At 36.5% G+C, this 16793-nt stretch overlaps 1 protein-coding gene across 1 annotated transcript in view; it reads right to left on the minus strand.

Moving 5' to 3' along the window:
* Positions 1-16793, minus strand: part of rngtt (RNA guanylyltransferase and 5'-phosphatase) — a 133417-nt gene that overhangs the window by 56006 nt on the left and 60618 nt on the right. The window contains 1 exon segment of the mRNA XM_051874160.1: positions 5284-5448. Coding sequence (XP_051730120.1) covers positions 5284-5448 — 165 coding nt within the window.

Consider the following 16793-nt stretch of genomic DNA (forward strand, 5'->3'; position numbering starts at 1 on the left):
ACTACTAGCAGGGATACAAACCAGAGGCAAAGCTATGGGTGCAGGGCCCATGTGGGCCCATGGGTGCAGGGCCCATGCGATTCCTTTAACGTGTACTGACAGATTATGATGAGTTCATCTTCGTTTTTAACCAAGTTCTGCTTCTACTTTTTATACGAGATTCAACTACATTTTTAAAGTCAGTTTTAGGGCCCGTCCACACGGAGACGAGTTTAGCTGTATACGCAAAAAATTTGTATCGTATAGGCGTTTCGTCCAGACAGATCCGGCGTTTTCAGAAGGTGAAACCGGTATTTTTTGAAACCGGGTTCCAGAGTGGATAAATCTGAAAACGACGCCCTTGCGTTTTCGTGTGTACAGCCAATCCGTATATTTTGTGAAACGATGATGTCATCACCCCATGTGTCGACCCTAGTCAGACACCGCTAACAGCACAAAACAGCAACAACAACAACAATAGCTGACTGCATGCTTGTGTTTGTGCTGCAGAAGCTACTGAGGTTATTAGCTTTACTAAAATAAAGCTTTTTTCTAAGCTTTACTAAAGTTTGTATACAGCGCGCAAGGTTTATGTGCATGCTCCAAGTCTTATTCTCCATTTTTAGTGTATCCCTGTGGCAGAATTACAGCGCCACATACTGATCTGGCATGTATACTACATCGTTTTGAGTCAGTTTCAGTGGTTTCGTGTGTATGCAGATATTTCTTGAGATGAGGAAAGAAAAAAGATTGGATAGGAAAAGCTCTGGTTTTGTGTGGATGTAGCCTTAATATAATTCACGTTGAAATGATTTGTACAGCCAATTTGATTATACTTAATTTAAAGCAGCAACAGAATTTTTGTTTTAAGTGGAATTTTTTACAGTATAATTTTTTATAGGTTGTTGATATTTACTGTTTTGAAACTTTGAACTTTAAACTGTGATGGATTATATTTGTTCTTGGTAATTTGGCATGCAATTTTCTCTACTTTGTTTTATGAAGGCCCACCCCCTTGAACATTTCTGATACAAACAGCACACTTTTCCACACAATTCAGCATTCTGAAAGGGGAAAAAAAATGCCTTCACTTCCTCTATTCCCTCCCTATTCTAGCTTATGCTACTCTAAGCAATGTCTGAAACTTTGTGAGCACCACTTCTGTCTATTGACTCTTCACGGTGATTCGCTTGTTGTATTCCTCACTTGTTAGTTGCTTTGGATAAAAGCATCTGCAAAATGAATAAATGTAAATGTAAAATTGGTCATCGGATGATACCTGCAGAGATTTTTTGTGGGGTTGTTGTGCAATTACTTTAGCAGACAATTGTGACAATCACATTACTGACAATCATGTGTTTAACAACAGCAGTAGCCAATCGTGTGACTTGAAAATCGTCTGTTATTATAGCAGTGGCCAATAATGTCACTGGCTGAAGCACATGCACAAGGATTCAGCATCAATGCAGGAGTGCTGAAGGTTTTGATGGACCACTAAAAACTATCAGAGGCATCTTTTACTCAATAAATATATTAATTATTTTTGATGATATAAATACATAATATACAGCAACATTAAGCTGGATGTTAACTACAGTTAAGTTACTTACTTGAAGTAAAAATGTGACTGCTTTAAAGGCCAGGAAATTACAATATTTGTTATTGTAAAAGTCTATTAAAATTTCTTTTTTTTTTCTTTTTTTTTTTTTTTATAAATATCATTATTTGATGTTACACATTTCATTTGATTTGTTTGAACCCCCCCAACCGTCCCACTCTAACTACGTACATCTTTAAATCATTAAATCAAAATTGATAAAATAGTGTACTTAAAGCTACAGTGCCTATAGAAAATCAGCATATTCCTTTGAAAGTTACTTTATTTGTCATACAGCCTGAAATCAAAACAAATAAATCCAGCCTTTTTTTTTTTTTTTTTTTTTTTTTAACTACAATTGATGTCAGGTGTCAGTAATTAATTTTTTAATAATCCTCCAGAATGTTTTAAAATGTTATTTTCACTTGGATGATGAGGATTATAATGTGTACATACAGCTCAAAAATTTAGACAAAATTTATTTTTGTTTTCCAGAGAGCAATGTGACAAAAGGTAAAGATTTTCACAGGGTATGATGACTTTCTATAGGCACTGTAATTCTTTCACAAGAAATACCCGTATCTCCTCAGATCTGCAACTGTCTCACCTTTTTGACAGTGCTTTATCAGCTTTTAATTGTTTTTAAATGTCACATAAGTTTAATGGTTGAGAATAAAAAAGACTACTCTCAAGTGAATGTCAGAACAAAGGTAGAAAGCATTGTATGGTAGCTGAAAATTAATGAAATTCAAGAGGAATAATGCAAGAAGGATAGAGAAAAAGAATTGAGAAGTGTTAGGATGTCGACGAACAGAATTTTAACCCTGACAGGATGATTGATAGGCCAGTTCATGGTGACAGGATGCACATAAATATGCAATAATTATAACTCAATTAGTGACTGGATATTTACGTCTAGCTCACAGATGGGTTTTGTTGCAAATGGAAAAAAGACATTGTTTGTGCTGGAAGGGCTTTAATGCCACATATATAATGGTGGGAAAATGTCAAAACCACACAAAGGCAAGCACTTGCGCTCGTCAGATGCATAAATATATGAGAAATATCATAAATCAATTTACTAATGCACAAATAATTTGCAACCAAATGTAGGTCATTTTGTATCTGTAACTGAATGTACAAATATATGTAGAGTTGTTTGCATTTGTGCCTCTCAAGCTTTCAAAACATTTCAAATCTTCATCATGTATTCATATCATACTGACCACAGAGGATTATCATTCACAAGCTGGTATTTATGACCTAGATATCAGCAGACAGCAGCGTAAATGTAACGTGTCCAGCATACTGCTGTGTAGTTCATGTTCTGAGAGTCAGTCCTCTTGCTGAGGGATGACAAGAAGTGACATCGCTGCTTCTCATAACTGACGGAGGCTTCATATCTGATGGAATCGTGAGTGAATGAATGAACCCCCGGACAAAAGCTCTTTGATCCTAACCATAGTCCACAGTAGAGATGCCATTCTGTACCGATTACTGATGGGAATCTTTTTCCACTCCTCTATTTTCCACTTCCTGTCTGCACATCAGATGGCTGGAGACTACAACAATGACACTCTCTCAGTTCTCAACAGCCTGTCATTATGACTTCATCCTGCAAGACTTCATCTTCAGATCAGACCCGAACAAGACAAAGCCGAGACACACATACACATCTAGCACATGAGCTTGAAGTTAGGGGCACAGAGGAACCAGACCAGAGGAAAACAGACTTATTCATGATGAACAATGAACAGAGAATGAAATGTGGCTAAAGAGAGGCTACTGCAGACACGGGGTGAGAATCTCTTCTTGCGGGAAATTTCTCAGAAACCCTCCAGCATGTTAATTTCACAGAAAATGATCCCACTTATCCCTCATAGACAGGGAGCAGAAAAGCACAGATAATTGGCTGATGTTCCTGATATTGAACTGTAAGGCCTTTGTAAGAGAGCAGGAAAAAGGTCTTTTTGTGGGGTTCATATCTGTGCATTACAGGTCTGAACAGCAATGTCTGATTAAACCGCTACAGAAATGGCCCTGACATGCATGGCATTTTTTGCATATCATTTGATATTTATATTTATCACTAAATTCATTTCATACCATTAACTGGGAATATGGAGCATTCCACATGTTTGTTCAACCTTGAGAATGAATATAAACATAACTAATTTATTTACAAGTAAACTCCACAGAATAAGCTACCTTTTAAATCAGGAAATTATTTGTATTTTTTCGCAAACGCTATTTTTTTCTGTGTTTAATAATTTAATACAAATGTATCATCAAAAATGGTGTCTAATGAAATTAATTCATAAAACTACTTACTAAATGTAATTAGTCTTTTAAAATGTAAATGCATTTATTTTGCAAAATAAGGTGCTGCACAATAGAACGTACACTGCAAAAACTGATTTTTAAAAGTTGTAAATAAAACAAGGATTATTGGAGTGCATTTTACAAGAAAATACTATTCATTGAAGTCTTTCAACTTCAAATTGAACATTTAATTATGCGGTGTTTATTTGTATGTAATTGTGAAATTTACAAGTAGGTATTATTATTACTTTGAGAAGTACATTTTACTGTACATCAGTAATATTTTTCTGTCGTATTTTTTCAAGTTAAACTGGGTTGTAGTGAAGACCTTTGAGTTTCTTTGTGTATCTGACAGTTTTTCTCAAATGTAATGGTGAAATGCTGGTGAAGTGACTCTCAGAGCAGCTCTGCAGATGAAGATCATGTGTTCATGTCCTAATATCGTGAGAAGGCCGGCGCTGAAACACCATGAGCGTCATGTGTTATTTTGTATGTGTTGAAGACCAAACTGAGTCATGTAGAACATGCAGACTTTTTAGGGACATCCACATGATCGTCTAGATATTGTATATAAAATGCTAAGTATGGAAAATGTCTCAAAAGTTTATTATTGATATTGTGGATTTATTTTTCTGGTAAATATCGATTACAATTTATCACCCAGCCCCCATATAGGAGAGACATACAGTATATATGTGTTAAATGAGCTGAATTTTTTTCTCCTGGGCAATGAGGGTGGAAATGTTCAATAGTTTGAACTAGAAATGTTCAATGAAGCCACAGCTATGTGCCAATTAAAGTCAAAACCAGACCCAGATCAATAACAGACCCCCTAACAACAAAACTAGACTCCATCAACAAAACCTAGACTCCTTAAGGCCTACATCCAGAACCAGACAAAGAGCTGTCGGTCTAAGAACAAGGATGTCCATTTTAATGAACTGAAATGGGCACAATGTGGAATATATTGCAATTTGTCAATTGTCTGCAACTTGAAAACTGTCTGTATAGTGGATGTACCAGCCAGACTAAGGTTTGAGGTGATTACTGTCTTTAGTACATTGGAAATAGTCTGTGGTGACTAGCCCCAGTCTCCCCTATGTCCTGCACACCTGGTCTGTACACAACCATCAAAAGAATTCTACACCTAACCATTATGCCTGTGGAATAACCAGACAGCCATTTCAAACTTTAACAGGCGCTGCTATTCATTCGATTCTTTTGTGTTCTCTGAGTTGCAACCTTCAAAGTTTCAGATAACTTCTGAAAGAGCATCAGAGAGACGCTTTCATTGAATAATACCTTTGCACTTGCATTTTTACAGTGCGTTTTACCTCACAAATGGATTCAAAGGAGTAGGGCCACAGTAGTTTACAGATGAATACCTTGCGTGCAGCATGGATGTCGAAGAAAGGCTTATTCCTGACGCTGAAGGGCTCCTTGGCTTTATCAATCTGTCCCAGCTTCATTTTCTCAAACCGTGGGGAGATGATCTCCTTCTCAATGCACAGCAGACGTCTGTTAAAGTCACACTGACCCACAGGCTGACCCTGCAAAACAAATCACAGTCAAAATTCACACAAACAGCTCAACAGATTCTACATGACTAGTTGCACACTTAAAATAAATAAATAAGATGATTAATCCAGTTTGGTTTTTCCAGTTGTAATTTGCAATGCAAGAAGATAACAAGATGTAAACCTGTGCTATGCAAACTGCTTTTGATTTTACGTCAGCATATCAGTTATTTAGCCTTTGCGGTTAAATAACACTATTACTCATCTATATTAATATATTTGACTATACTTCTTTTTATCTTATTCTACAGTTGTGCTCTCATGATGTTAGTCAAAGTTTCCTGCACCAAAAATATAAATAATTTAGGTTTTCGTTACCATTTTATACTGTTTTTTTGTTTCTGTACTACACCTCTGAAATGTCTACATGTACATGACCTTGATTATAATTATCAAACCTCTGTGTGTAGTTCACAGCGTTATTAAAGTGTGGCCCATGTTGCTTAATACTGATTAAGTCCTGATGTGTAAATATGGTTACAATGACAAATTTCAGATGTTTTTACAGCTTACATCATGTACTAAACAGGCATGAGACAATTGTCGTGTCATAACTAGCCACGACCAAGGAAAATAACAAAATGGCTTTTCACACTTTAAATAGTTAGGCCATGTGTCCACCAAAACGGTTTTTCCTGAAGCTAGCATATTTTTCCAATTGTTTTCAATGGGAGCGCCACGTTTTAAAAACAGCATGAACGTAACAAGGCACTAAGCATCTATCTCACGCTGAAGCACTGAGTGCTCGGCGTTTTTTACTAGTCGCCGAGAGTTGAATAATGTTCAACTTTGGGTAAAACGCTCCGTCCAATCACAGTGGAGGAGGGGCAGGACAAATACAACACTGACCAACTGCTAGATGAACTAGCTGCTACTGAAGATAGTGTGAAAAGCCCTAAAGTGACCAGACATGTTATTGGTTTCTGAGATTCTATTACTGTTGAATTCCACCCACAGTAAATATTTCATTGACCCAGGACCAGATTAAAAAAAAAAATTTAAATCTAAATTTAAAAAAAATATTGTATTTGCAGTAAATAGTTCTTAAGAATTTTCTTATATTTTTTCTTAAGAATAAGAATTCCAATTCTTCAAAATAATCTTAAAAATTATTGGAAAGAACTTCTAAAGTTAGGATAACCTCCAGCTTGTCTTAGGGCCGGTTCACACAGAACGTGTTTTTGCTGTTAAAAATACAACACGCAGGTCAGTGGAACGACAAAAAAATGCATCTAGAGGCACATTTTTTAATATATATATTTTTTATTATAAAAGTTGAACTTATTTTAACTTGTGTGCCGCATTTTTAGAATGCCGTGTTATGCACGAGACGCACCAAAAGACACAAGACGTGATTGCAACGGTTAAAGATGTCCGTCTAATGGAAAAGTGAACAGCCCCTTAAATCCCCAAAGGTAAGGTGTTGATTGAATTTGAGCATTACAACATAATACTAGCTAGATTTAATACATATCACTATTACAAGGGACTGAGCACAAGTAATCTGACCATTGTTGGAGGTAACACATTACAAGAAACGCGAGTTACGTAACCAAATTACTTTTTCCAAGTAAAGTAACAAATTACTGTTAAATTTACAACAAAATATCTCAGTTACTTTATCAAATAAGTATCGTAAGGTATTTTGTTTTTCCATTTATTGACTGACAGATTTCCTGTCCTCATGTTGAGAGAAATCGTAAGAGAAGAGGAGTTGTGTGAGCTGTGTAAACATGATGGTTATTGTAGATCTAGCCTAAACGTGATCATTTAACTCATCTCACTTGCACAAAAATAGATTCAGTATTCCTCAAAATGAATAAAAACAGTGAAATGCAAACTCGCATTTCGCATTTCAGTGTGAAAGGGCCGCCTTTTTTTATTGCAAAAAATAGAAGTTTTTTTTTTGTTGTTATTAAAAAACAAACAAGCCACCCAGCCCAGATTAGAAAAATGAACGCAAAAGTAACAATACATAACTTTCCATAAAAAGTAACTAACACAATTAGTTACTTTTTAGGGAGTAACACAATTATGTAATGCATTTATTTTAAAAAGTAACTTTCCCCAACATTGACTCTGACATGACACCAATGAGCGATAATGTAAACAATGATCGGTCGTTATTATGCGTGAACTAATTATTATATATAACTCGAAATTCAGGAACAACTCTACAAAAATGTGTCAAATCAGAATCCTGTTTTTATTTTTTAATTGTTATGGCATAATTTTGAGCAGCACTCAGCACACAGAAGAGTATGTGTACACACAGGAAAACTAGAGAGGCAACCAAGTCCCGTCAGAAAGCCAAGGCGCAATTGGTGTGTGCACTTATGATATCATAATCTGAAGAAAGCTTTGAAAAGCATTGAAAGCATTGAGGTGCTTTCATTGAGTTGATCAGCAAGTTTTCTGCAAAAATGCAACCAGATCACACAAAAGCATTTTTCTTAAGAAAAAAAAAAGATCTTATGAAAATACTTGCAAACTACTAACAAATTTGTTCTAGAATTGCACTTCTTATAAACTATTCAAAATGTATCTTACTTCTTAACATGATTTTCATGAATCCAGCCCCAGACACAAGCTGTTTCCATCCACCTATTTTTATTCATGTTTTGGGATATCACATAAAAAAAGCTGGATAGAAACGCAAAGATGCACATAAATTCTAAAAAATGTGCATAAAAAACTCAATTGATGTGGGCTCAATTGAGGTGGATAAATGTTTTATCTGATAAGAAGATATGCGCATAAACTATGATGGAAGCACGTTGACCAAATAATTCCCTCGATGCACAACTAAAACCTCATGTGACTTTGCCTCAACAGTGGATGTGATTGGATAACTGGACTAACCAGTGGATCAATTTCAATGAAAATGACAATGAAGTTGCATTTGAGAAGACACTGAGTTACGAAACCTACAAACCTGCAAATCCACAGATTTCAAAGGTCGAGAACTTTTGTGGCAGCAAACTCCAATATAGGCATTCGTCATTTCACAGTTTGGGATCACAATTTGCTGTATTCCCACTTGGTTTCAAAATGACCTGACACTGTCCAAAACCTCATAATGGATTTTTCCCCATTTCTTTACATCAAACTCAAATGTCAAACTGTCTCTAGCGTGCAGGTCCTTGGCTGGACTTGGTAGTTTAAACGTTATGTCTACAGTGCACAAAAAAACTTGTATTTGAAAAGATCAGGGGAAATTCGATTTAGCTTGATATGTTCCCTTTAAGAGCGATCAGGGAACGTGTTCAAGGAACAGACGCTGTGTGTATACGTGCATCAGAGCGGCTGCAAGGAGCTCTGGAAATAATCCACCTCACTCTCTTTCCATCACGACTGCAGCAGCCGTCTCCATGGAAACATCTCTACATAATGCTCTCTAGTCTTGGACGTATCGTAGCGCTCCGATGGGACCACCGATCCACGTCACTACGACTAAATCAAAGCTTCACCTCGTCACTTAACGCCTCAAAATGGCTGTGACTCGGTTAACAAAATGGATTTGAAGCAATATAAGATATCTCTAGTGGAACTACACACCACACAAGTTAAACGCAATTCACTGCAGCTCTCCGTGGACAAAACGGGCCTGAAGGGGTCTGTTTCTGAACCCATCCATCCTTGTGTAGACAGAAGACTCATGTATTACATACTGACAACACTCATATCTCTTTAGGAAGCTCATCTTGGGTCACTTTGTAATGGAATGAGTGATTAATTTACTTGATGTACTTGATGTACTACAGTCTGTTTGTCTATATATATAAATAAAAAAAAATTAAGTTCTGCAAATGATGCGTTTATGTGTATGCATGTTTTATGATGCTATGGTGCACCAACATTAAAAGTGCACTCAGTGTGATTTCTCCTCAATCTGTGTATGTGAACTGGTTTGTTTCATCAGTGTAGCAGGGAATGCTTATTTGAACATTTTGTTCTTGCATTCATTCTAATTCTGATGGATCACACACATTCTGATCAGGTAGTGTTATGCTATCAGGTTTGATTGTTTGGTTTAGATGCTTCTGTTTAGATGCTTGGTTTAGATGCTTTCTGTTTTGTAAATGGTCTAGGCAATATGTATAGTAAATCTATTATTTATTTTTGTTTTTATTAGTATTAATCCAGTCAAGTGCATGACAATTGGTCATGTGGTGTCAATATGGCAGAACGAGGAAGACAATCTACTTCATTGAGAAAAAACAAAAACAAAACAAAAAAAACAATGATGTTAGTGTGTTGTGGGGTTTTGTGAAAATGAGGTTCTGCGAATGCTAAAGTAATCTGAGTGGTTTTAAAGATGTTGCAAGGGATGCTTTCTATGGGGTTCCAAGCAATTTTTAGTTTGTTTTTCTGCAACTGAAGGTGTTGTGAGTAGTTGCCATGGTGTTGCTATACAGTTGTTAAGGTGTTCTGAGTGGTTTAAGCTCCCTTCTGATTGCTTTTTAAAGTCGACAGGAAACGGAAGTTGCGATTGTATTTTCTTTTCTACTGTGTTGTCTATCTGAGTGAAAAGGTATCTGAAATGAGAGGGCGCGACGTGATTTCGTCCTTCTGGAATTGACTGGATCGTTGGAAGTTGGGCGTTGCTAACAAAATGGAGGCAGGTCTGAATGCCAGTTTGCAGTCAGTTGTGGGGGATTTCTCTCCACCGGACTCACTGGCAGCACCCTCACATTAAGAACTTTATTTATTGAGGATGTACTCCCCAATGACTGGCATCAGTCATCCCTCACGTCACTGGATCTGCTGGAAGTTCCAGATAGCTCCACCCTCGAGTCATTGCATGTGACAGGAAGAGACGATGATTCGTTTTGAGGGGGAGGGGAGGTTAACATTTTTGATTAAAGATTATGAGGGCACATGAATTTTTAAAAAAAATAATGAAGTGCACAGATAAATTATCTAAATACTACAATATTCCATAAATCCATTGATTTCATGGTGACTTTAAAGTAATAGCATACCTTTCCTCATTATCACACATGATTTGAGGAATCATTCATGTCTGGAGCACAAACTAATGTTAGATTCTTAGGGCGTTTTTACACCTGTAGGTTGATTGCATTGTTTCGAAACAGGGACTTAATTTGTTACAATCTTGAATTTTTTTCTTGGTTCGGTTTGCTTTCACAAGGCAATATTTCAAAGCGTAAATGTGTTTATGCAAGTCACATATTAGTCAGATTATTCAGAGTTTGCTCTGCGTCATCCATTAAAATTATTGACAATTTCGCTTCATGAGCATATTGTGGCTTGTTTAGTACTGTCGAGACACGCAAACACTATACGAATGTAGCCGTCATTCCCGCTGTTAAATTATGTACTACATTCGTACTAATTCAAGCACGATCTCTCTGTATCTCCCAGCACTGTCAATAGACTATATGTGTCGAGACACATGCAAACACTATATGAATGTTATAATGCAGCTAGAGCGGGAATCAAGGCTTCGTTGGGACAGCGTTCTTGCACGAAGAAGTGCGATTACACAACGTTTTAAGATGAAGAGGTTTGGTTTTTAACTGCAGTAGCCTAACTAATGTGCTCACTCACAGAGTCAAACACTGCTGCATTTTATATAACACATTTCCCGTTATGAAATATGATATTGTTTGGTTCGTTGGTCCGTTGGATCGGATTGCTTTCGCACCACAAGCGAAATGCCACAGAGTACGTTTGCAATCAGGCCGAGACCACCTCGTTCAGGCGATCTCGAAGCAATTGTTTTGGTGCGAGTTCGAGCGCGATTGCCATGTTCATATCTGCCTAAACAAACCGAGCCAAGGGAGAAAACGCACCAGTTTCCGAAACAAACGCTCAGGTGTGAAAACACCCTTAAAGTGTGGTCACATTCATAGTTCGATCCAGTCGCTTCGATACACAGTAAATTCCCCTGTGTTAAATTAACACCGCTTGGCGTTCATATGGGAACCACCAACAGGGTGTTAAAAGTAACACCGAAGCACAGTGTTAGAGTTAATTAGGTACTTAAGTGATTAATTGAGTGATGATTGTTCGATTATTGAAGACAACCGATAATGACAAGCAGAATCATAAAGGAAAGAGGAACACAAGAACTACAACTGACTTCCAGCCACAGCCTTAGATGAAATCAACTGAAAAGACATTAAATCTCTCTTATTACAAACCATACTGACTTTATTTCTGTCATTCATCTACAGTTCTTTTTGAGAATTAACAGAGATTTAGATGTTGATGTTTTATTGGAAATGTTTGGTCACCATTATAGTGATCAGTGTTTCCTTTAGTTTGGAAGTTTGTGGTTTTTGTAACAGCATTCACCAAAACATGCTCATACATCACTGAACTACTGACAATAGACAATGGACCCTTTTGCCAAAATTTTGCTAATGTGACTGCATCTTTAGGGTTAGGGGTTAGTTACTTACCTGTTATATGTGCAATATGAACAGTGATTCTTGACTTTATTAATAGTGATCTCCACTAATAATGTAACATTTAAGAATCATTTTTATATCCATTATATTTAAGAAACATCTAAGACACTTAAAATCCATGGTTTACAGAATAATGTCCACAAATATAAATATAAAGGAAATAGTTTCAAATGTAGGTTTTTGAGGAAGAGATGAAAGTAGAAGGAGAGACACCAAAGAATGAGATACAATTTAGCAGCAGATATCTTCCAAAACCAGCCACTATAAATTTTACATCTTATTTGCAATTTTCCAATTTCCCAGTTTCCTATCGCACGAACAGACACACCGGCAGCCTGACTCTCAGCGGGCAACTTCCAAACACAAATTGAAGAATAAAACGCTCATCTATATTTAAGAGACTCTCCAGACATACACATTCCATATCAAAAAGTATTGAAAGCTTCTATAAATCCAGTGTCTGACAGAATAATGGAAATATTATGAGAGAAAAAGGAATTTAACATAATAACATTCAAAGGTGAATTATATTAGATAAGTAGAATGGGTCAGCATTAAAGACAACTAGCACTTCTATTCTCATTTCCTCTGTTTCCAATGATAACGTAGCTGATTTTGTTACGACACTGCCGACAAACAAACATGTCACACTGCAGTATTTGTTTACAAACCACCCTCTTTTTGAGAATATATTTTAACATCCAATCATTAAACCATCACAAGCTTTGATGTAATGGTCAGAAAATTACATTTATAACAAAACAATTTTAACAATGAATTCATGTTGCAAAAGATCATTTTATTTTATCCAGATGAGAAAAGTGACTGGAGTAGCTCCATAGCATGACAAAAATAGAAATGGGGTGTTTGACATTGCATGTTGCAAGGCGCCGCATCAAGCGATCTAGATTTTTTCTGAATCAGTCAATGCAGACTGGGTTATTGTCGATGTACATGGTGAAAATATTATCCAACACTACACTAGAGGTTACTTGTTCCTTGTGTCTGCAGAAAAAAAAAGACAGGTGCATTGCTTACAAAAAGATAAAAATTTAATAGGTCATATATGCCAGATGGGTGACTGGGGTAAGAAGTTAAAGTTAAAGTTTGCTTACAGGGAAGGATGGACTCTTACCAGAGATCTTCTGAACATCACAAATAAAGCCTCCACAAAAAGCCTACATAAGTGAATCAACACCTCTGTGAACCATGACTCTGTGGCAAAAACAACAAGCCTTGAGCTTCGCAAATCCAGAATCTGCAGCAGGGCTGTCATTCAGACATATCCAAAGGCAGCATACAAAGATCTGTATCCTGGTTTGAAATGAACAGAGCTCGGAGAAATCAAAGGATGTCTTCAACCACACAGATCTATAGACTTTATCTCTCCGAAAGCCTGTGCATCGACTTGATATTCTGTAATTTTATATTATTGCATGATATTCTGGGTGTATGTGTTGTTCAGTATGCTAAATTTGTTTTTGAACAAATATCTTTGTTAAATTCAAAGGACATGGATTTGAAATGGCCATGTTACAGTGATTCTGCCAGATTTCAGAGAATGACAGAGGCTCTGACTCACTGTGATTTGGTCTGTTCGGCGTCTGGCCAGAGCTCTGAAGTGCCATATTGAACATTTGGTTAAATCCATCCATGATACACACAACCGACAAGAGAAAACATTTTCTTTCCAAAACAAGGAGAATTAACAGTAGATGTTAACACCTTCTAAAAGAAAAAGTGGTGATTTTCAATGACATGGCTAGGGCATTTCTATGCAGTTACTAAGGTGTTGTTCTAGGTAGTTGCTAGGTGGATGTTTACTGCAATAGATCTCTATGATGTTTTGTTTTCTGGAAGTCAAGGTTTTTTGTCTACCCATGTTACAATCTGGCAGGAGACAAACAAGTCTAATCACTTGGAAAAGTAATAACACAAATCTCTCAACAAACACAACTGAAAGTGTGATTCACGTCCGCAGACACAGTTCTACAAGCATGCTTGAGGCAATAAATAAAGTAATGTAATGCACAGATTAAAAAAAACAAAAAAAACTTATAAGCTATGGCAAACCAGTTTTTGAAAAGTATACATTATCTTTAAATGACATACACTACTGTTCCAAAGTTTGGGGTCGGTACGATTTTTTTTTAATGGTTTTGAAAGTAGTCTCTTTCAAGGTTTCATTTATTTGATCAAAAATATAAATATTATAATGTAAAATAATTGTTTTCTATTGTAATAGATTTTTAAATGTAATTTATTCTTGTGATCAAAGCTGAATTTTCAACATCATTACTCCAGTCTTCAGTGTCATGGTGATAATACGCTGATTTGCTGCTCAAGAGACATTTCTGATTATTATTAATGTTGAAAACAGTTGTGCTGCTTCATATTTTTGCTGAAACCAGGATTCTTTGATGAATAGAACGTTTAAAAGAACAGAATTTATTTGAAAGTTTTTTGTTGTAACATTATAACAGTATTTACTGTCACTTTTGATCAATTTAAAGTCCTTCTTGAAAAAAAATTTTTCATAAAAATATTACTGACTCCAAACTTTGAATAGCAGTTTATATAGCCACTTTTACATTTTTGAAAGTTTGATATTTTTGTTAAATAAAACATTACTACAATAATTAAGAAAAATTAATGAATATGACATGACAAAATGCTGACATGAAAATGTGGACATTTCTATCTAACAAAACCTATGACTAAAAATAAAAAATCTGAACAAATTAACACTGGTCCTGCTCTAAAAATAAAGCTCCAAAAATAAAGCTGGTGCTTCCTTCCATAAAGTATTTGCATATGTCACCCAACCCAAAGTATACCCAGTAAACATGGTCAAACCCTGTATAATACAACTCAAATTGCAGAAAAGTTGGGACATTTTGTAAAATGTACAACCCCATTTCCAGGGGCTTGACCAGGGGCAACCCCAATTGAGGATACTAATTGTTGCAGTTTTGCAGGTGGAAGTTTTCCCCAATCTCGCCTGATACAAGACAACTGCTCTCAGGTCATCCTTGTCTGATTCTCCTTTTCATGATGGGCCATACATTTTCAATAAGAGACAGATCTGTACTTCACACATATGCAAGTTACCCACGCCGTTTGCACTGATGCACCCCTGTACCATGACAGATGTTTGCTTTTGCACCTGTCGCTGATGAAAGTCTGGTTGGTCCCTTTAGTCTTTGGGACTGAGAACTCGATGTCCGTATTTCTCAAAAACAAGCTGAAACCTGGACTCATCTGCCCACAGCACACATTGCCACTGTCTGTTGGACCATCTGAGATGAGCTCGAGCCCAGAGAACTGGGCGCCATCTCTGCATTGAACAGATGTAGCTTTCTCTTTGTGTAACAGAGATTCAAGTTGCATTTCATGATGCAGCGGTGGACTATTAAGTGGCAATGGTTTTCAAAAGTACTCCCGAGCCCAGGTGGCTATATTTAACAGTAGCATGACAGTTTCTCATGTAATGCCACCTGAGGGCTCGAAGGTCACGCACATTCAGCAGAGGTCTCCTGCCTTGCCCTACACAGCCTGTGATTTCTCTGGATTCCCTGAATCTTTCCACAATGTTATGTATGCTAGATGCTAAAAGACCTAAATTCTTTGCAATCTTGCATTGAGAAATGTGATTTTTGAATTGTTTGAGAATTCTCTCATGATATTTGGCACAAAGTGGTGAGCCAAAACCCATCTTAGCTTGCAAAGACCGAGATGCTTTTTTATACCCAATCAAGATATCCTCACCTATTAGCAATTCACCTGCTTAATGATCGACTGTTTCAAAACAGTTTAACTTGGATATTCTATAACCTTTTCATTTTTATTTTGCCTCTATCCCAACTATTTTGGAGTATGTTGCATCCATCAAAATCAAAATTTGTTTATATTTACAAAAAAAAAAAAAAAAAACCCTCATGTCGTTCCACACCCGTAAGACCTTTGTTCATCTTCGAAACACAAATTAATATGTTTTTGATGAAATCCGAGGTTATCTGATCCACACATAGGCAGCAATGTCATTGCACCTTTTGACATCCAGAAAGGTAGTTGAAAACATGGTTAAAATAGTCAATGTGAATACAGTGGTTCAACCTTAATGTAATGAAGCGACGAGAATATTTTTTGTGCACAAAAACAAAACGAAAATAACGACTTTTTTTTCAACAATTTGAACCGTTGTCATATGTAGTGAACTCAGTGCAGGCTTCCTTGTTTATGTCCGAACGCCAACTCAGTATTGGCCGGTTCAAACTGTTCAATAAAGTAATTATTTATTTTTGTTTTGTTTTCACGCACAAATGTATTCTCGTCACTTCATAACATTAAGGTTGAACCACTGTAGTCATGTTGACTATTTTAATCATGTTTTTTTGGACGTCAAATGTGTGGATCAGATACCCTTCAGATTTCATCAAAAATATCTTAATTTGTGTTCCGAAGATGAACAAAGTCCTTACGGGTGTGGAACGACATGAGGGTGAGTAATTAATGACAGAATTTTCATTTTTGGGTGAACTAACCCTTTAACTATTTAAAATCCCATCTTAGTAAGATACAAGTCAGCATTTGAACAGCTTTAAAGTTTTTTTTCTCCATTTTTATCATTAAATATTTTTATCATTAAATATATAGATATAAATTGAAACCTAATACTTACATTTAAAAGTGTAATCAGGCAATTTCTCTTTTAAAAAAAAAAATGCTGTCGTCATCAGCGTGCAATGAATATTGGGATACGCGAGGCTGCGAAGGATCCATCTGTTGTTTCCTTCATTGCACGGGAAACGAAGGACGCATTTGGACGCCACATTTGAAGGAGCCTTCGAATTAGGACAGCCTTCGTCGTGCCGCTGT

This window comes from Ctenopharyngodon idella, chromosome 20, assembly GCF_019924925.1.
Source record: "Ctenopharyngodon idella isolate HZGC_01 chromosome 20, HZGC01, whole genome shotgun sequence".
Lineage (NCBI taxonomy): Eukaryota > Metazoa > Chordata > Actinopteri > Cypriniformes > Xenocyprididae > Ctenopharyngodon > Ctenopharyngodon idella.